The sequence below is a fragment of the Choloepus didactylus genome (genome assembly GCF_015220235.1).
Source record: "Choloepus didactylus isolate mChoDid1 chromosome 25 unlocalized genomic scaffold, mChoDid1.pri SUPER_25_unloc2, whole genome shotgun sequence".
Classification (NCBI taxonomy): Eukaryota; Metazoa; Chordata; class Mammalia; order Pilosa; family Megalonychidae; genus Choloepus; species Choloepus didactylus.
In genome coordinates this window covers 3,567,545-3,589,857 of record NW_023637607.1, presented here as the reverse complement: position 1 = coordinate 3,589,857, position 22,313 = coordinate 3,567,545, and the positions used below count along the sequence as shown (strand labels likewise).

Below are 22,313 nucleotides of genomic sequence, written 5' to 3'. Positions count from 1 at the left end.
CAAAAGAGAAAATCTCAAAGTATATATGCCATCTGAAAATACAATTAATAAGATTGAATTAATGGACATATACCCTGTACCCAAAAATTAAAGAATACACATTTTCAAAGAAACATGGAGCATTTACAAAAACTGACCAACTATGGTTTATCGGTGAAGGATTGTATTCAGCTGGATGTTAACGGAACACTACCTTCAAAATCAAACAATAAAAAACACTTCAGCTTCAACCATGAGGGGTTAACTTAACCGTGTAAGGAGAAGTTTGGGAATAAGCATTCAGAGCTGATGCAACCAATAAAAAGCTGGAGAGACAAGATCATTGTGATTTTTTGCTACTCTGATCTTGGTTTGGTCAAAAGATGGATCTCCCCGATGCTGGGCCTTATGTCCTCTGAATTCGCCAAGATTCTTCAGAGAAACAGAACTGATAGGAGATCATCTCTATATATGATCATCTTTCTCTCTATATATGGCTATGTCTATGTACATATATCTATATATACATATATGTATGTGTATATTATTTATGTTTTTATATTTTTAAAGAATTGGCTTACATGGCTGTGGGGGCTGGCAAGTCTAAACTCTGTAGGGCAGTATGAAAGCTGCACATCCCAATAAAGGTGATGCTGAAATCAATCTGAATTCCTCTTCTGACTTCTGAAATCCTCAGTTCTAGCTTTTAAGACCTCCAACTGGATAAGAAGATTCACCACATTATGGGCAGTATCTTTGGTTGATTATAGACGCAATTAACTGATTATAGATAAAAATTCCATTTCTGAAATACCTTCATAGTAACAAGCAGGCAAATATTTGACCAAATTGGACATCATAACCTAGCCAAGTTGGCACATGATATGAATCATCACAGTCCTTGTCAACTGGTACCCATACACATCTTAAACTATGCTTAATCTCCAAATAAAGAAAATAACATAGTTATACTTTCACTTAACATGATACAACTGTGTTGCATACAATCAAATACACACCAACCCTTCCCCAGAGGAGGATGAAAGTCCTTGGTGATATTCACTCCTATTTTTGATATCCTGTCACTTAAATATTATCATGTAAAGTTAATATAACATGATACATGCTAAAGGGGTAAGAGAGGGAAGAAAAAAGATATATGCTTTATATATTCATAGCAAAATAAATAATACTCGTAACAATCACAGTCTTTGTTGCTGCAACTGGACATGTAGTCAAAGCTAGTATTTATAACTGTTTTATTCCATTACCAATTCTATATTCCTTTTAGTCTCAGAAGCCCATCAGCTGGTCACAGTTCTTTGCTTGGAAGGATGACCAAAACCTTCATTCCTGAAGGGTATGGGACATTAATAGTGCTGTCTGGATTGGGTTGTTGCAGTTTTCCATTGACTTTAATCACAGGGAATGGCAGTATGAAGAGATGCCCTAATGGATCTTCTGTATTCTGGGCATACTCTTTCATATCTCCATTGTGTGGTAGTAGTCATTTATCCTTGGTAATCAGCATCAATTACCCCAGCCACTACAGTAACTCCCTTATCTGCTTGTTGATTCAGAGACATGAAGAGCCCCAAGTACTGGTGGCAATCTTAACTTCCAGATCAATAGAATCATTGTTGTGTCTCATGGTGGAAGCATTCCTCCTTTTGAAACTAAGACCTCTAGATCATCAGAGAATAAGGTTGTGGGGAAACAAATTTTTTTTTTCTAGTGGATCACTAGGGGTAATGGAGAATGATACCACTCCCATTTCCACCCATTATTAGACCTCTGAATCCTGGCTATGGGAGAAACAGCACCATATACTGGATGCTGATTTAGAGCATGTACAGCCTCCTGGAGAACACTGGCCCAGTCCTGAAAGGTATTGCCATCTAGCTGGCATTGTACTTGAGTCTTCAAAAGGCCATTCCACCATCCTATCAACCCAGCTGCTTCAAATGATGGGGACTATAAGATCAGTGAATTCCATAAGCATGGGCCCACTGCCAGTGGAATTTGCTGTGAAGTGAGTTCCTCAATCAGAAGCAATGCCATGTGGAATACCATGATGGAAGATAAGGCATTCTATAAGTCCATGAAGTTAGTTTCAGCAAAAGCATTGTGGGCAGGGAGGGTGAACGCATATCCAGAATGTCTGCTCTAATAAGAACAAAATGATGCCTTTTTTCCACCTATGATGGAAGTGGTCCAATACAATCAACATGCTACCAGGTTGGAATTGTGCTGTACTGTGGACTGAATGTTGGTCTCTGCTGCTGGCAGACTGAGCACTCAGCAGCGGCAGTAGCCAGGTTGGCCTGTGAAATTCTATGTTGCTGAGCCCCTGCATAATCTCCATATCTACCACCACGGCCACTTTGCTCATCAGCCCATTGGCCAATGACAGGAATGGTTGGGGAAAAAAGGCTGACAGGTATTTACAGAATGGATCATCCTATGCACTTGATTAAAATTATCTTCTACTGAGGTCACCATCTGGTGAACATTCACCAGAGAAACAATTCTTTTTTTCATTTGTTACTTTAATGCCTGTTCAGAAAGGTTTTCTCACATACCTCTCCCCTAGACCTTCTTGTCACCCAATTTCCAAACTGTCCTTTGAAGTCCCTGACCGTCCAGCCTAACCATTGGCCACAGCCCATGAATTGGTATACAAACACACCTGTATTTCTCCTTTCAAGCAAAATAAACTAGGTGCACTGGGAGGATTCCCTTTCAGTACTATCCTTCAGGGATGTCCCAGAAAGCAGTTCTAGTGCTGTAGCCGTCCACTTTTGGGTGGTGCCTACATGTCATGCAGAACTTTCAGTAAACCAGAACCAAGTTTTCTCTTCCTCAGTCAAGTGATCATGGGGAATTCCTCAAGAAGCTATAGTTGCAGTCTGGAATACAGAAGGTAACTCGGCAGGAGTGGGGCCATAAGCATTTGGGCCACTTCCTTCTGTAACTTACTTGTGCCTTCAGGCCTCCCAATCTCATACATACCACTTCTATTAGATGATGGATCGCTGCTGTGCACATTCAACTTTATGGCTTGGAGGGCCAGACAACATCCAGGTCATGATGGGCAGCTCAAATTAGGTTGGATTTTAAACTTGGGTCTAGGTGGTTAGTTGTGGCATAATGGGAAACTGAAATTTTAATGCATGAGACAAGTTAATCACAGGTACCGGGGGAGGGAGGGTGCCTGGTTCCTGACTGTATGAATTGGAAAAATCATGCAGTTCTTTTGGAGTATACAGCACCTCTTCATGGGTCACACTTTGTACTTCACGTTTCAGGGTCTGCTGGGACATTAATTTAGTTACAAAAGTGACAGGGTGGGTCTTGAAAGGAATTAGTGTCTTGCAAGTCAGCTCCCTTGGGGGATTCTACTACAGGTTCATCTAGCAAAACAAGGTTAATTTCCTTAGATGGAGGTGGAAGATCTGCTTGCTCAAGGGAGGCAATTACAGGCTTATCCTCCAAAGACTTCAGTCAAATCTAGGGGCTCAGTGCCCCCACCTTCAAGATGATCTATCCATATGTCCCCATTCAAATTTTCAGGATTCTATTCCTTCCCAACCAATGCCCTCACTTTAACAGCAGTGTGTTAGTTCCCAATATGGCTCAAAGCAATTTCATGAAATATGTCAGCTTAAACAATGGGAATCTATTAGCTTACAGTTTGAGGCCATGAAAATGTTCAAATCAAGGTACAAAGCGATGCTTTCTTCCTGAAGACAGGCTGCCAGTGATCCTTGGCTCCTCTGCCGTATGGCAAGGTACATGGCAGCATCTGCTCTTCCTTCTCTTCAGGTTTTGCTGCTCTCAGCTTCTCGTTTCCAAAGTCAGGTTGTCATCAAGGCTTTGCTTTCTCTCAGAAGACTTGGCATTTGGGGCTAGCTGCAGCAATCCCTGGTACTTGGTTTTTCTGTCACATGATGATATACATGGTAGCCTCTCCTGCCTTCTCCTTTTTCTTCTGGGTTTTGTTGACTTTCAGTTTTTGGCTGCTCCCTCCAGCCCTGTCTCTCTGTGACCTTCACTAATTCCTTCAGTAATAAGATACAGACCCATCTTGATTCAGCTGGGCCACAACTTACCTGAAGCAATCTCTTCAAAAGGTCCTATTTTCAATGGGCTCATACCCACAGGAATGGGCAAAGTTTAAGAACATGTTCTGGGGTACACAGCTCCAAGCCACCATACACCCACAAGACTGAGGGCAATCTTCTTTGTTGATCACAATCAACTGATTGTAGATGTAAATACCAACTACAAAATACCCTTAGAGTAACAAGCAGCCTGACCAAACAACTGGGGATACCATAACCTAGCCATTAACCATCACATCCCCAAGAATGGGTAACCTGAAAGGAAAACAGAACAAGCAAGATGGTGTCCCCCAGTGACTTCTACCTATTTCTTATGGCCCATAAGATGGGACAAAACCTCTTGAAGCCTGGTATCTTCAGTACTGCTCATTGACAACCTGAACAAAAAATTCTAAAATTTTTAGTAAATAAATAGGGGAGAATGAACATTTGGGAAGAAACTAACAAGTATTTGCCATACTAGAAAGGAAACATTAAAAAAAAGAATCAATATCATAAAGACCATGTACTCTGAAAAAAATGCTTTTAAATTAGAAAAAAGTATGATATGGTGTAACGCCCATTATGACAAGCTAAGCCACTCAGGAGGTATTCAGAAACAGGTTTTTGAGCATGCAGTGTACTGATATTTTTAAAGAGCTAATTATAATGGATTTATTGCATAATCAAAGTTATGTAATGCAATCTGAAGTTTATTTGAAGGGATAGTTATAGTCATAAAAATTTACACTGGAACTAAAAAACTGAAAATTAGTGGCCTTAATCACATTATGAGACACTGATAAAGGTAATCCCACAGTCGTATCATTTGTACTTTTCTTTTCCAATACAGATCACTTTAAGGCCACCCAGTAAAAAGCAGAGGCTGAGGTATCTTTATCAATGATGTTCCTAGAAGGTTTCTCTCATTTGAGTACTCACAGGTACAGCAAAGGAGTTACTGGAAGCTTTACCACAATTAAGAAGATTCATTGGCTTTGCATCCAGGGAGAGTTTTCATGTTTTGCCTACTGCAAGTGGCATTGCTGAAGGATTTTCCTCACTCCCTTTATATTCACAAGTTTTTTTGCAGCGTGATGCCTCAAAGTTTCCTAAGAAATGTGAAAAAACAGAAGGCTTTCCAATACTGATGGAATTCAACGGGTTTTTCTTCAGTGTGAAGTCTCATGTCTCCTTAAGAATGATAGAACACCAGCCTTTTCCACAGTTTTTAAATTCTGAGTATCTCAGAAAACTGTATTGTCTTGCGCTTAGTAACATGAATGTCTGTTCTGTAGGCTTTTCCATTCTTTATATACAGTGTTCCTGTGTACTGTGATTTTTCATGTCTTAAGGGATGAGTGTCCCCTAAAGGCTTTTCCATTCTGATGACATTCACAGGATTTTTACCTTAGTGTGAATTCTCATGTGCCTCCCCAGAGACGACATATCACTGCAAGATTTTCTATAGCTATTGCATTCCTTGGGTTTGTGCAGAGTAAGGGGAAAGTTTTAGTTGAAGACTTTAACAATACGTTGCACGCAAAAGGTTTCTCTCAAAAGTGAGTTATCATGAGATGTTGAATGCTATTCCATATTGCTTATATTAAAAAAATTATCTCATGGCACCTTGAACAAGGAGGGATAAATGGAAGATTTCTCATTTTTCCTATATACATGTTATCTTCATCCTGTATGATTTCTCCTGAGCAGAATAAAGTTAATATTCCATCTGAAGGGTCATCCACATTGATGCCATTCAAAGTGTTTCTCTCTAGGTTGATTTCCCAAATGTTACCTAAAGGATGAGGGTTTGCTGAAGGCCTTTCTTCATTGATTTCATGGCCAGACTCCCAGGTGGCTTCCAATGATCTCTACATCCTTGTATTCAAACTTGTATAATTCCCTCCTGCATTCTATCAGGGTTGATACAGGTGACCAACAGAGTATGGGAGAAGTGATGGTATGTCACTTCCAATGATAGGTTATAAAAGACATTATGGATTCTGCTCTCTCTCCTGGATCACTTGCTTTGGGGGAAACCAGTTGTCATATTGAGAAGATAATCATCCTGTGGAGCGATCTATGTGGTGAGGAACTGAGGCCAGCTGGTCGTCAACAACCAGCACTAACTTGCCAGACATGTGAGTTAGGCATCTTGTAAGTGGACTCTTCAACCATCATATCTTTGGATGACTGCAGCTCCAGCTATCTTCTTGACTCCAACCTCATAAAAGACCCTGAGCTATAACCATATAGCTAAACTGTTCCTGACCTACAGTAATGGAGATAAATGTTTGTTGTTCGAAGCCACTGGGTTTTGGGGTTAACTTTTTATGCAGCGACAGATATTTAATACATCAGGTGTGATTTTTCTCAAGTTATTTGATGGTAAGAGATCAATGAATGCTTTTACACAGTTACCACATTCATACCGACCTATTATGTATTCTCTTATGCACAGAAAGGTAAGAATTACTGCTGAAGGATTTTCCACAATAAGTACATTCATAGGGTTTTTCTCCAGTGTGAGTTCTCAAGTGTTTCTTAACAGATGAGAGATTATTAAAGGCTTTCCCACAGTCATTGCATTCATAGGGTTTCTCTCCATTATGTATTCTCTTGTGCACAGTAAGAGAAAAGCTACTGCTGAATGATTTTCCACACTGACTACATTCATACGGTTTTTCTCCAGTGTGAGTTCTCACATGTTGTGTCAGATGTGAGCGCTTCCTGAAGGCTTTCCCGCAGTCACGGCATTCATAAGGTTTCTCCCCTGTATGAATTCTATTGTGCACAGTAAGGGAGGAGCTTGTGCTAAAGGCCTTTCCACACTGATTACATTCATAGTGATTCTCCCCAGTATGAACTCTCTTGTGCCTTTTGAGAATACATCTAGTGCGGAAGACATGAAAACACTGATTACATTCATAGGGTTTTTCTCCAGTGTGAATTCTCACATGCAGTCTAAGGGATGAAGGATTACTGAAGGCTTTCCCACAGTCACTGCATTCGTAGGGTTTCTCCCCATTGTGTATTCTCTTATGAACAGTAAGGTAAGAACTACTGCTAAAGGATTTTCCACACTGATTACAGTCATAAGGTTTTTCTCCAGTGTGAATTCTCTTATGCTGAGTAAGGTTAGATTTTGTGCTGAACACTTTAAAACACTGATTACATTCATTGAGTTTCACTCCAAAGTGACTTCTGTCCTGTTGATAAAGAGATGAAATTTTTCTTAATATTCAACGCTGTCACAGGAATTCTCTCCCCCAGAAATAATGTTATGGGTAACATTATAATGTTGAATGTTTTTATTACTTTCAGTGCTCATTTATGGTTTCTGCCCAGTTTTAAGTTCTTAAAAGATAAATAAAATGGATGTTCTGTCACAAGTCTTTATCATATTTACACAGCATTTTCTGATAAATTTCAGACCAATTTAGGTTTCAAACACTCACATTTATGACAATTTTTACTTGTGGGAACTTTCAGTAAAGAGACAAATTTGGAGGTAAGTTAAACTTTTCTACCAATTCACAGGTTTCATAGTGTCTCTCCTGAGACACCACTTTCTCTTGGGTAAATGCCATTTGCCTTTAATGACTCTCCTGGCTATTTTGTGGCTATTCTAATCACATTCTCTTATTATGGAATATCAAAAATCATTCCTGTGAATCTTACCATTTTCACATGTTTAGACTGTTCTTTTCTAAAAATGCCCTGCTTAGGATTTAACCCTTTGGCTTTAAGTACAGTTTCCAAATCTGAAACAAATTGAGAAGAAATTTACGTTGGTAGAGAAAATAAATGCACACATGAATAAAAACAGATTGAAGAATCAGGGTTTTTCAGGAGGTTTGCAATGAAAAGGACATGGGTCTGAGAATTTTAGGTATTTAATACAAAAGATTCTAGGAGATTTATGTTGACAGAACAATATGAAGATTAAGATAAGATTAAGATATCCAAAAAAAAAAAAAAAGGAATTAACAGGAATGTCAAGTGGAAAGGAACTAGACAAAGGGCTCATATGACATTTTTTACATTTATGAAGTAAAAGAAATAGGTCTTTTTTTTCCCTCCTGATGCTATGAAATGATGAATGGTTATTTAAAGATGAAGGAAAGAAGAAAGTACATGAGGAGGCTCTTATAAAATGCTCTCAGCCTTCTTGTCAGAAAAGGGCATTTTACAAAGTTTCCTGATTGAAGTTTCCTAATGTCAACAGCCCCCTCCCTCAGTCACTGGTCAGAACTCTTCCCCAAAGGAACCTGTTGCTCACCTGGACAGGTACCTGAGAGAATTCCTCTCTCTTTTCTTGATACCTTGTCATCTTGCTCGAACTGGGAGATCAGACTGGGCTTATCAACTTGATTCCCTACTCATGGAGAAAAGACACACGATATAAGGGGACTGTGCAAGGTATAAAAATCCCCTCCTTGAAACTGAAGCCAATGCTTCTGAAGATTGGCAAGTGTGACATTAGGAGCAGTGAAATACTGATGCCTAAATTCTAATGAGCAGAACAAATTCTTGCAAAGGAACAAAAACACCAGTGTCCTCACTCAATACTCAGGGTGACTAGAGATAACTGGTCCCAGGAACCTATGTCCAAGTTCAAATACACACTGTCAGAAGTCCAAAAGTTTTTAACCATGGAGAAAATCAAGTTACAGTAAGGGATAGATCTTCAGTTCCTAGGGAAGGCACTAGACAGCATGTTCCATCAGGATAGGGACCATGTCTGTCTCATTCACTACTATATTCTCAATCACCATCACAGTCCCCAGAACACAAGTGCTTAAGAAAGACTTGTTACTTGAAGCATTCAACAAATGCAGGAATGATGTCAGCCTTACCAAGTGATGCCAGGTTTCTGCAGTTCTCCAGCATCACATCTCTGTAAAGTGTTCTCTGAGAAGGGTTCAGTAATGCCCATTCATCCTGGGTGAACTCCACAGCTACATCTTTGAAGGTCACCAAGTCCTAAACCATTGCAAACATCATGGCTCAGTCAAGGACTGCCCTTACTAATGATGACAGTAAGAGGGCAAAGGCTGACACAACTGGGGAAGGGAAACCTAAAGCCCAAGATGTATGGGAAGGGTTCTGAAGTCTCCTCACATTGGATTCCAGGCTCAGCCCTCAGTGCTCATCTCCTGGCTACCTATGCTCACTCCCAAGGTTAAATGTACCACTAAGACATAGGTGAGTTTCTTTATCCAGTATTAGACTAGGAGCTCCTGCAATCTTATTCCTTCAATCTCCAGAGTTGAACATAGCCCAAGACATTGCACAAATCAGAGAAATACTTGGTAAATAAATAAATTACTTCCCCATGGATATCACAACTGCTTGAGTTTAGGTCATGGTCACCTCTTTCTTTGGCTTTCCATTAAAACACTCAGCAGAACATGAATGTACACAGTGACCCTAGAGGAAGATTTGAAGAATGTAGTGAATGTTGAGATACACTGCCATTTTCTAGAAAGTCTCTTACCTACCATCCTGAAGGTCTGGGGAATGCCTGGGGACCTAGTTTGGCTGTGAGGTTCAAGGCCATTGAAAAATAATAAGTCCAACTTCTGGTCAAAGGAATAATGATCTGTTAAAAGGAATATCTGGACTTACCTGATACCAGTTGACCAATCCTTTGTCCTCTCTGGATCCTTTCTCATGTGACACTGGGTAAAGGGAATAAGACTGAGCTAGAGACAAAGAAATAAGTCACAAAAATCCAGGCTTGCCTTATGTTCTAACTTTTACAAATACGGAAGCATCCCTACCTAACCGATGGTGATTGACCATATCACAATATACCCATCCAAACACTTACGTGAGCACACCCACACAGGCATCCATACGTCCATACATACACAAACACAACCATGCAGTGCACTGGAGGAAGAGATTACTATTCCCATTTCACAGATGAAGAAACTGAAGTTCAGAGGGACATCACTGTTGTATCACCAAATTTATAAAAATATTTAAAGATATAATTCAAAAGCTCCTATACATAGACCACTGTGGCGGTATGGATTGTATGTACAGCAGAAAAACATGTTCTTAAACTTAATCTATGCCTATGTGAATAAACACCCTATAAGTAGGACCCTTTGATGAGGTTGCTTCAGTTAAGATGTGGATGTGGCCCACCTCAATTGGAATGGGTCTTCATCCTATTACTGGAGTCCTTTATAAGTGGGATGAAATTCAGACATAAAGACAGAGGGAGCAGCCAGAAGCTGAACATCAATGGAACCGAGAAAAGAAAGGAGAGATCAGGAGGCATCATCGTGTGCCTTGCTATGTGACAAACTAAGGATCAAGGATCGCCAGCAGCCAGCCCCAGAACACCACAGTATTCAGGGTGAAAGCATCACCTTGATAACACCTTGCTTTGGACTTTCTCTTAGCCTCAAAACTGTGAGCTAATAAATCCCCATCACTTAGCTGATCCATGCATGGTATTTGCTTGAGCAGCCAAAGGAAACTAAAACAACCACATAGGTGACAGATGCACAGACATTCAAACCACCTAAGTTCTGAATACCAAGAGCTGCTCAATTTGATACCAACAACCTTCAGGGCTTCTCAGCTCCACTCCCACCTCACCTGCTCTGCCCAACCCTCCTCCATTGCTGTTCAGTTCCTTCCCCTGTACCCACTCTGTGTGGGGGTCCTGGGGCCTTGAAAGCCTGGACTCTGAGGGTTTGCATGGACCCAAAGACTTACCACAAGTGGGTGACAGAACAATAGCTGCCATCCTGTGATTCAAACAGTAAATTTCTGGAGAGCGCAGCAGGGATTGAGATGTTCTCTTCTTATTTCCACTCAGTATACTCAGGATAGGGATCTGAAATAAATGGGAAAATACTAGGTTTTCATGGCCTCCCAGGCTGCTGAGTACAACTCTACTTTAGCTTGCTCACCATTATCTTCTGTTATGGATTGAACTGTGTCCCCCCTAAAACATGAATAAGACCTGTGTATAAGACCCAATTTGTAAACAGGATCTTTGATACCAAAATGGATTAGGGTGATCCCTAATCCAACATGACTAGTGTCTTGAAAGAAGAGGAAATTTGGATACAGAGAGACAGGTGGATTGTTGGTCACCCAACTGAAGCCAGGAAGAGGAATGGAATGGATTCTCCTCTTCAAGAAGAAGCATGGCCCGAATGACACCTTGAGTTTGGACTTCTGTTCTCTAGAACTGTAAGGTAATATATTTCTGCTGTTTTAAGGCAACTAGTCTGTTGTACTTTGTTATAGCAGCCCTGGCAAACTAAGATATTCTCCTTCAGAATGCAAGAGTTCTCTTTGATCCTGGGTCTTTATATAGCAGGTTATGAACTCAGGGCCATGTGATGACAAAACTTTTTTCCCTCCATCCCCATGGTACAACCAGTTCATTACTGCTCCACTCCCTTTTAAAACCTCAGCTTTACTGAGTCTCATGTAACATTCTTCTCATCTACATTGTCATAACACATTCCCTGCTACAACCCCACATTCCCTCAAGACATTGAATCCTTACTGCCATCATTCCTTTCAACCTCCAAACCCGTCTTATGGGGATGACTTTGGAGTCTGTGAAGACCCTCACCTGGCCACATATTTCCATGGGTACCACCCTAGACTTGGTCATCACCTGAAAGTTACACCATCTGGAACAAAAGTTCAAAAATTTCTCTTTGAAACTAACCTCTTATACCACTGCACCATTTTCTCTCAGCACATAGATCTCTTACCATTAAAAATATCTCAGTCTACTCACTCTCCTACTTTCTTGCTATCCACCAGCCACCACCTCTCCACATTTCATATTTAGCTCAGATTTCATTGTCCCTCATTTCAACAAATTTCCTTGTTTCTACCTCTTACTTTTGCACCAGCCAATCAGGAATGATTCCAATTATCTGCCTACCCCATGACAACATTTGGGCAGACCAGCCTGGCCAAGAAAGTAATATTGCCACCCCTAGAAAACCACAGTCATCAACATGTAAAAGACCCTCCATGCTGCAGGGCAAGTCAATGTAGCCTCCTACTCATCCAAAATCCACTTCAAATTTTCTCTCATCTCTTTAAACCTCATGCATTCTCAACTTTTCCCTCATAGCAACCAGCTTCCAAAATAGCCCTCAATGATCCTTGCCTCCTGGTATTCACACTCCTATGCAGTCCTGTCCTACACAGAACTAGGGCTGATCTGTATGATCCAATAGAATGCTGCTGATGTAACAGTGAGTTACTTATAAGGCCAGGTTCTAGAAGACACTGCAGCTTCCACCTTGGTCTTTTGGATTGCTCACTCTAAGGGAAGGCAGTTGCTATGCTGCAAAGCAGCCCTGAGGAGAGGCCTATATGGAGAGGAACTGAGGCCTCCCGCCAACAGCAGCACTAACTTGCCAGTGATGTGGGTGAACTACCCTGGAAGTGAATCCAACAGCACCAGTTGAGTCTTCCAGTGATGGCAGCCCCAGCTGCCATTATGCTGCAAACTCATGAAAGTCCTCAAGTCAGAACTTTTCAGGTAAGCCACTCCTGAATTCCTGAACTACAGACACTGTGAGGGATGATAAACAATGATTACTGTTTTAAGTCACTAAGTTTGGCGGTAATATTTCATGCAGAAATAGATAACAATATGCTCTCACTTTCAGCAAATGATCCTGCATCCTACTTATCACAGTAATAATCATGAGAATCCTGTCTTGCAATCAAAAGTGCAATCAGTATCATGGTTTCCTCTATCTCTCCTGTTACAAAGAGTTGTCTTCCTTTCTCTATAAGGCCTACTCTGCATCTCTGTTGTGTTCAATCTCTCCTGCCTTGTTGAAGGAGTTTTATACCAATGATCAACTCTTACGTATTCTTTCCCTTCAACCTCTGCCACTCTACTATCATTCATATCTGACCCAGTATTTTTCCATCCAAAGAGCACAGTTTTCTTTCCATTTACTGCCTCGTCTCCCTTCCTTCTTGTAGCCAAGGTTTTTCAAAATGTATTTCATTCCCTGTCTCATTTCCTCATGTTCCACTCACTCTTCAACAAGTGCAATCTGATTTCTACCATTACCATCTCAAGGACCACACCCTAGGTAGAATCACCAATGACTTTACTCACAATAACAGAATCAGATTGCAACTACACTGACACCATTTCTTACCTATTATATCAACAAAGGTACAAAAGACATTAAGCTCTATTTCAAGGCTGTATTGAAAGGAATTCTCATACACTACTGGTGTACAACTCCTATAAAAGGAAATTTGGCAATGTCAAGCAAAACTGTGAAAACATTTTCTCATCAATCCCATTTCTGGAAGTCTATCTCAAAGATACAAAAATCCCTAAAGACACAGGTAAGATTATTCACTGTGGCATTATTTATAATAGCAACAGATTGGAACAAACCCAAGTGACCATCTGCAGGGAACTGGTTGAATAAACTACAGAATACCTACAAATTGGAGAATCATGCAGTCATAATAAAGATTGAAAAGATGTCTAGGTACTGATAGTATCTGCAATAAAGTTAAGTAAAAAAATAATCAAGGTACAAAGCAGTGTATATGGAAAGTTTCTTTTTATAAGAAGGGAAGGGACAGAATATAAATATATATACATAAAAATACAGACACACAACATCTTTATTTGCTTATATATGCAAAAATGCTGAGAATTTTAAAAAATGAATGTAAAAGGTAACAAATAGGAGTGGGAGAATATTGAGAAAGGGATTCAGTAATGGAATTGAGACTTTCTTTAATATGCCTTTAGATATAGTTTTGACTTTGGAACCATATTTTTAAAAATACAACTACAATTGTCAAGATGGAAAATAATTAAATGAATCTAACTGCATAACAAATTGGAAACATGATCAAACAGAAGAAAAAGAATCATTTCACAGGACTTTACAACCAATTATATTTCTGTTATGGTTTGAATTGTGCACCCCCAAAAGATATGTGCAAGTCTTAACACCCAGTCTATGAATGTGACCTTATTTGGAAACAGGGTTTTTAAAGATAAGATCAAACTGGACTACAATGGGTTCCAAATTAATATAACTGGTGTCCTCATAAAAAGAGGGAAATTCGGACATAGACACATTCAGACCCAGGGGAGAATGCCAAGTGATGATGTAGGCAGAGACTGAAGTGCTACAGCTGCAAACCAAGGAACACCAAGGATTGCTGGCAAACCACCAAAAGCTAGGATGAGGAAAAGAAGGATACTTCCCTACAGGTTTCAGAGGAACATTACCCCTGACTTGATTTCAGATTTCTAGCCTCCAGAACTGTTAAGATAGTAAATTTCAGTGGATTAAAGCCATCCAGTTTGCAGTACTTTGTTATGGCAGCCTAGGAAACTAAAAGAACTGCAGATTCAACCTGTTTCCTATTGATAGACATTTGAGTTATTTTGCGTCTTTTGCTCTTCAAAACAATGGTACAATGAATAACCTTCTGTTTATGTTATTTTGAATTTTGGGAGGTTTACATTGGAGTGTATTTCCAGAATTGGGAATGCTGGGTAAGGACAGCAACACTTCTGAGTATAATTTTTAAAATATAAACTGAAGGAGAATACTATTCATTAAATAAATTAACTGTTATTAGGATCCAGTATTTTCAGTATAACAGAGAAGAGGCAAATATAAAATAAAAAGTTAAGAAAAGTGTAAAATTAAGTCAGAATTAAACTACAAATGTTCGAGAGGATGTGGAGAAATAGGAACACTTATTCACTGCTGGTGGGAATATAAAATGGTACAGCCATATTGTGGAATATGGTTTGGCAGTTCCTCAGGAAGCTAAGTATAGAGCTGCCTTATGATCTGGCAGTTCCACTACTCAATATACACACAGAAAACCTGAAAGGAGGGATGCGAACAGACATTTGCACACCAATGTTCATAGTGGCATTATTCACAATTGCCAAAAGATGGAAACAACTGAAGTGCACAACTAATGAATGGATAAACAAAATGTGGTATAAACATACAGTGGAGTATTATTCAGCAGTAAAAAGGGATGAAGTCCTGAAGCACACGACAACATGGATGAATCTTGAGGAAATTATGTTGAGTGAAATAAACCAGAAACAAAAGCAAATACTGTATGGTCTCACTAATACGACTAATTATAATATGTCAACTCACAGAAGATAAAATCTAGAATATAGGTTACCAGAAGATAGAATAAGTCTAGAGAATGGGGAGTGGGTGCTTAATAGGTGCAGAATTTTTAACTAGGTTCAATTTAAATGTTTTGAAATGGATAGAGGGGATGGTAGCACACTATGGTGAATGTGATGGAAAGGATAAGTTTAGAGTCATGCATGTCACCAGAAGGAAAGCTAGAGGTTAAAACATGGGATCGTATAACAGTAAATCCTGGGTGGATGATGACTGTGATTAACAGTAAAAATATAAAAAAGTTCTTTCATGAACTAGAACAAATGTACATCACTATTACAAGGAGTTAATAATAGAGTGGCATGGGGCAAATGTACCTATTGCAAACTATGGACTATAGTTAACAGTAATATTTTAATATTTCTTCATCAAGAGTAAGAAATGTATTACACCAATGCTAGTGATTGTTAATAGGGGAGTAGAAGGGATATGGGATAGAGTCATGCCATTTGTTTACATATTGTCTGTGGCTGCTTTCACACTACAATGGTGGAGTTGAGTGGCTGTGACGGAGACTGTATGGTCCGCAAAGTAAAAAAAAATATTTATTACCTGGCCCTTTACAGGGAAAGGTAGCTGACATCTGCTCTAGATTAAAGTTTCTTCCAATGCAAACTGAATATCTGGTCATCATCAGTATACCCATTTCATTTCTTGAGAACTCCGCAGCCACAATGCTTCTGTAATGAAATAGCTGGAATGCCTATTTGGGGGTCCAGCATCTTCTTGGATTCAACACTCTCAACCTCATACTATATTTTCACATGGAAAGAGAAAAGAAAAAAATCTCTCAGACAAAACAGAGACTATGAGGCAACTCCTTTTTTATTTTCATAGGAAAAGAAAGGAAAGAAATAAATAGTTGAATTGATCCACTTGAACAGCTCAGAGAAGGAGGCAGAGGCTGGCTTTTATATAGACCTCCTTTCCCTGGAGTTATAGAATCAAACATATCCACACAGCTGCTCTGAGCTTCCAATGGAGCAGACCTTCAGTCCTTTGCTGGAGTAGTACAGAACCCTGAAGTTAAGGAAAGGCAACACAATCTTTGTTCAGCTCACAGTTTTGCCTCTGAGAACTCCACACACCCTTCCTTCCTACTTACTGTTTGAAAAGTTCCCTTGAACTGGGTATCAATGTTCATAAGAAAGAAACCTCTCACCTGGAATCAGATTAATGTTCTAATTGCATCAAATGCTGTCCAGGAGGGCAGAACCCTGATGATCTTCAACTAAGCCTGACTGCACAGGGTTATCTTAGTTCTAACAGAGCACACACACTCTGAGATGACCAATTCTATTAATCCCTAACCTAGACAATGACTAACAATAGCCATAATACAACCATAATGACAACAAGCCTCAGTAGATCTCATATTTCCCCAGGACCCAAGAGATAATGACTTTAAAAGCCACTGTCCTGGGAGAGAAAGGTCTTTTTTTCTAGGCTAGGGCTGGAGAGCAACCTGAAATCTCAATTTTCTACACCCTCTTTTTCCACTTTCTCCTCAAAGGTGAAAGACAGTCTTCAAACAGACATTTGCAGCCTGGATGCAATTTCAGCCTTCCCTCAGTCTCTGCATGAGCCTGGCTCTCTGCTGCACTCACCATTCATCGGGGCCGGCTTCCTGAGGTCTCTGTGTTTTCCATGCACTCAGAATATAAAAGCAGTAAAGTGCATGTGTGTGTGGGCAGGGAGGGGAATCAGGGATACTAATAGTGAATTTGGACCAGGTAGAAAAAAGTTGCCAAGAGGGGTGGGAGTAAAGGGGTTGCTATCTAGGAAAGGCAGAGCAGCTAAAAAATCCCTTAAAGGGATATGAACTGATATGTAACACAGCCAGCTCTGGTCCACTTCAAAACCTCTTGCCCAGGGAATTTATGTTGGCTTCCTGACACCCAACCCCCCAACCTAAGGCGAAGGAGAGATTCCAGAAAGGAGTATGAGGAGTAGGGTTTCTGGCCAAAACCCTACAGGTGACTTTTTAGGCACGACCACAGGTATTGCAAAGGCTTTACCCGACAGGCTTCATGGGGAAAGCTGCCCTCCCCACACAGACGTGGTGCACAGCCAGTGTACTGCAGTCTCTGAAGGGAGATGCTATCAAGGACTCAGGCTCCCCTAGTTGGGCATGCTCTTACTGATATCTGAATTCATACACCCAGGCCATTCCCAAGGCACTTCTGTGGAGACTTCCTTCATGGCAGGGAGAAAGAGGAAAACGTGAAGACATTTCTCCATTTCTTTCAACTCTGACTCAGAACTGTTCCACTGCTACCTCCAACCCCCACCCTCCCTGCCTCTTCTTGGCCCAGCTCCCAGGTCCATAAAACTGCAGGAGCCTTTTGTTTGGGCCCACTGGGCAGTGAGAAGGCCCCATGTCTGTGCTGAACCACCTGACTCTTGCCAGGTGACGCCAATGCATGGGGGGAAATTGAACAGAATGGAGCCAGTGCTTTTTCTTCGGGTTAACCTCTTGCAGTAATTAAAGGCTTCATTGTTTTTTTTTCTTTTTGGCTTGATTATTGTTTGCATCAGCTACCGTACACATTTGCTCAGCTCTTAACTGAGTCAATGCTGAGCAGGGAAGGAGGTTATTGGTGCCATCCCCAATAAGCAGCCATTCACTGTTATTTGGAGTGGGAATCTCTGGCATGTTCCTGCGCTCCCACCTGGAGCCTCTCAATCTACACAGTTCCCAGAGGTCTCCAACTTCTGGGCCTCTGTGGTAGACAGAATAATCCTCCTCCTCTCCCCAAAGAGGTCCGTGTCCAAATCCCTGGTATCTGCAAATATACCTCACATGGCAAAAGGAATTTTGCAGATATGATTAAGTTAAGGATCTTGAGATGGAGAGATAGCTCAGATAATTCATTTGGGCCTGACATAATCACAACGGCCGTTAAGACGGAGGCAACTAATGTGAATTCGTTGAACAATGTAAAATCAGTGTCTTATAATGTAGAATATAGGGGACCTAGAGACAGACAGAAACTAGTGAAGTGGGAATGATAATCTAATATATAAAGACATGATAAAAGACATAATGAGGGTGAACTTAAAGGTATGGGAATGGACGGCAGTAATGATGTTTCATTAATGGGATTATAAGTATCAGTGCTGCATTGAAGGTGAACATGATTGAAAGTAGATTTTTAAAGGCATGTAACCCACAGAGTAGCACTACAAATATGAATGTGTTTGCATGATACACAGCCTGGCTTATGGAGGTAACCAACTGTCCTGGTTTGCCTAGCACTGTCCTACTTTTTTACTTCCACACATGTAGTTTTTGCTATTATTAATATTTTACATTAGTGTGGTACATTTATTACAAGTGAAGAAACCAATAATTATAATACTTATTAATTATAGTCCATACTTTACATTAGGGTTCACTCTTTGTGTTGTAGAGTTCTATGGGTTTTTTTTTTTAAGTTCTTTGCATGGTAACATATATACAACATCAATACCCCATTTAAATCACTCTCAAGTATAGGACTGAGTAGTATTAATAACATTCACACTGTTCTGCTGCCATTAACACCATTCATCACCAAAACGTTTCCATCACCCCAAGCAGAAACTCTATACCAATTAAACTCCCATTTCCCACCCCTACCCCAACCCCTGGTAACCTGTATTCTAATTTCTGACTCTATGAATTGCATATTCTAATTATTCCATATATTAGAATGATACATTAGAATGATCCCATACACTATTTGTCCTTTTATATCTGGCTTATTTCATTCAACATGAAGTCTTCAAGGTTCATCCATGTTGCAGCATGTATCAGAATTTCATTCCTTTTTATGGCTGAATAATATTCCATTGTATGTGTAGACCATATTTTGTTTATCCATTCATCCATTGATAGACACTTTGGTGTCCTGGTTTTAACATTCAATGTCCTGTGTCCTGGCAAACTCCTCAGTACTGTACAAACTGGGATGGTGGGTATGATGGTTAATTTTATAGGTCAACTTGGCTAGGGTACAGTGCCCAGTTATTTGTTCAGACACTAGTCTAGATGTTGCTGTGAAGATATTTTATGGTTGTGAGTAACATCTATAATCACTGGAGTTTAATAAGTACTGAAGATTATTTTCAACAATGTCACTGAACCACAACCAACCTGTTGAAGGCCATAAAAGTAAAAACGGAGGTTTCTTGGAACAAAAGGAATTCTGCTTTGAGACTGTAACATAGAAATCCTGCCTGTGTTTCTGGCCTGCTGGCTTGCCCTAAAGATTCCAAACTTGCTAGCTTCCACACTCATGTAAGCCAATCCCTTAAAACAAATCTCTTAATATGTACAGGTGATTATCATCATTTGCAGTAGTTACGTTGCATAAAGTCATTGCAAACACTGGATTAGTGAATATGGGAGCACTGTTCCCAGGACAAATAAAGGATTAAGTTCCTACAATTCTCTGGTCACAATGTTTTAATCAACTGATCAATATATAACCATGTTTTTTTGAATTTCTTTTTAAAGATTCTTTATTTCATATATATTGTTGATTCATCAACATCACACTCACGACCAACAGCACTCTAGCTTGTGACCTGAACAAAGCTTCCTTAATACATGAGTTTTCTTTGTAAGGTGCATCACACCCTTCTTGCTCTTAGGAACACTACACAGCATTTCAACACTACACTTGAGAGCCATCTTGAACAGTAAAATCATCAACACAAAGCAAAAAATATGTAAAACATGGCACAAAAAAGACCATCAAAAAGACACTTGTTTACAGTATGTCAGCTGCAACAAGAAGGCGGTGTATCACCACGTTTGACTTCAGCTGCAAACGTGCACACTGGGTGACCCAAATGTTTTGCCACTCTTATGTCTCCATGAATGGCTGCAAAAGCACAGTAAGTACTGATTTGGGGAATACAAACAAATTTTGGCAAGTAAATAAATTTATAATACAGAATCTGTGAATAATGAGGATTGACTGTATATTCATGTATCTATTGGCTCTGTCTCTGCAGCACCCTGCCTTATACAGTCACCCTAAATTATACACTTAAGGAATATTTATTGAATGACAAGCAAACATTCCCCTTAAGCATATTACAGGAAAGCTAAAATGAAAAAGGCACACATACACATACAATTAATAAAACACCAAAGTACATTCTTTTTGGAAACTAGTGCCCTGCCCTAAGTTGTTGCTTAATATTTCTCTAAAACGATTTTGAATCTCATTACAAAAAAAATTCACTGTTCAAAACACATCTGGTTGCTGGTCAACTCAATTTTAAATTTTTATTACTAAGATAAGAAAGCTTAAATTATTTTTTCCCCCTGGATGCACTTCTATTTCTAAGCTTTGTAGGGGATTGTTGGCCTTTGGAAGTCAAGTAGAACTTGCTTGACAAATACTGCAGCATAAACCTGCACATGTCCTTAATAGGAAGACTTGTAATACTCCATATACATACAAAAACTTATGTATTTATATTTATACATAAAATCCTGAAATTCTTTGGTATTATGGCATGTGTGAAAACCTGTATTATTTCTCTACAGTTACACATATTTACAGTTATTTACACATTTATTTTGTGTGTACTTATTAGCACATAGCTGTATTTACTGACTTATTTACACACATACACACCTTTGTGTCTTTCCCTTGATTATAATCCATCAAACATAAATAATCTTTAAGATACCCTCACTCTTATTGACTTCTTGTATTTACAACCTGAACACAGGAAAGCCCATTAGCAGTTCTCCATGTGGGAGGGCCTCTGGAACCCTGTTGAGGCCAGTTCCCCACAGTACTTACCTGGTCATACAGAAATCCAGAATCAGTGAGGAGAGGTGGAACTTGAGGATAGTTTCAAAACAAATCTGAGCTTGAAAGATGCTTTTCTTTTCTGGGGAAGAAAAGGCACCAAGGTAGAGATCTTTTATAGAGAGTAATACAATTGTTGGATATAAAGACCACACCAATCACCTTTTTCATATTTACTGATTTAATGTGTCATAAGGGCCAGCCTGTTGGTTGTGACTGGATTTACCTGACTTCTATCCAGCCACTTGCTCCCCAAGATGGGAGAAAACAGATTAGAGCTGTACATTTGACTTGCTCAACTCATTGGGCTGAACAGATTTTATGATGACTCCAGCCACTTTAAACATCCTGTCGCTCGGTGGCCCTATAGGTGACTCACTTGAATTTTTAATAATTTGCAGATTATTCAGGACTTCAGAGATTTTTAGGCCCTAGAGCAGTTTCCTAACTTGGGCACTATGGGCATTTGAGGCTGGATAATTCTTAGTCTTGGGGGACTGTCCAGCGCATGGTAGGATGTTTAGCAGCATCTCTGGCTTCCACCTACCAGATGCCAGTAGCAAAGCCCATCCCCTCTCCCCTATTTTGTGACAACCAAAAATGTCTCCAGGAATTGCAAAAAGTTACCTGGGGGGCAGGATCACCCTGGGTGAGGACCACGGGTAGGGAGGATGATGGGGGCTCTCTGAGGAGCAGAAGGCGGCAGTGCCCCGAGGCGGGAGGCAAAAGCAATCACCGGCTGACCTGAGTGAACAGCCTGAGGCCCCGGAGGAGGAAACGTGAATCCCGTGAAGGACGCCGTACAGCGGAAGGTGGATGCCCGAGGCCCGCTCCCATCTCTGGACTCCGACAAGAGCCCCAGCCCGCCCGCCGCTCACCGAGTACCGCTCCTCACGCAAGGCCTAAGGCGCTGACCTTCGGGTACCGAGAGAAGGCGGGACTAGCTCCCCAGAACTCGCGGCTCCGCCCGCCGCTGCCGCCCGGCACTTCCGCTTCCGGTTTCAGCCCCGCGGCCGCGGAGAGAGCTAAGGTTGAAGCTCCAGGTCGAGGCGTTTGGCGTGGGCGGCGGCTGCGTATCCCAGCTTGGTTCTGATACGAGTTTATACTCTAGTTGGAGTGTAAGGCTGGGCCCTGCGGCTGGAGCAGCCCCGGGGGCGGAGATCAGACCCAGACGTGGGGCTGTGGGCGGGCAGTAG

General features: G+C 40.5%; 1 protein-coding gene across 6 annotated transcripts; it reads right to left on the bottom strand.

The window, feature by feature from the left end:
* Positions 1-39: 39 nt before the first annotated feature.
* Positions 40-22,057, bottom strand: ZNF557 (zinc finger protein 557). 6 transcript variants are annotated; one of them, XM_037824419.1, is made up of 9 exons: positions 21,745-22,057; positions 21,109-21,199; positions 15,854-16,053; positions 10,824-10,944; positions 9,717-9,793; positions 8,945-9,071; positions 8,368-8,466; positions 7,767-7,849; positions 40-7,294 (listed from the first exon to the last, which is right to left on the bottom strand). In XM_037824419.1, the coding sequence occupies exons 4-9, from the start codon at positions 10,852-10,854 to the stop codon at positions 6,512-6,514; spliced, it is 1,200 nt and encodes a 399-aa protein (XP_037680347.1). In that variant the 5' UTR covers positions 10,855-10,944; positions 15,854-16,053; positions 21,109-21,199; positions 21,745-22,057; the 3' UTR covers positions 40-6,511. The 6 variants fall into 6 exon arrangements, with proteins under 6 accessions (XP_037680347.1, XP_037680349.1, XP_037680346.1 ...); XM_037824421.1 differs by having other exon boundaries at positions 21,996-22,018; XM_037824418.1 differs by lacking the exon at positions 15,854-16,053.
* Positions 22,058-22,313: the final 256 nt, after the last annotated feature.

Coding starts and splice junctions, on each gene's coding strand:
- ZNF557 (XM_037824419.1), bottom strand. CDS start 10,854: ATGGCAGCTATTGTTCTGTCACCCACTTGTG. Junction 9,794..10,823: donor TGTTCTGTCACCCACTTGTG/GTAAGTCTTTGG, acceptor CTTTGTCTCTAG/CTCAGTCTTATTCCCTTTAC. Junction 7,295..7,766: donor AGTCTAAACATGTGAAAATG/GTAAGATTCACA, acceptor CTTTATCAACAG/GACAGAAGTCACTTTGGAGT.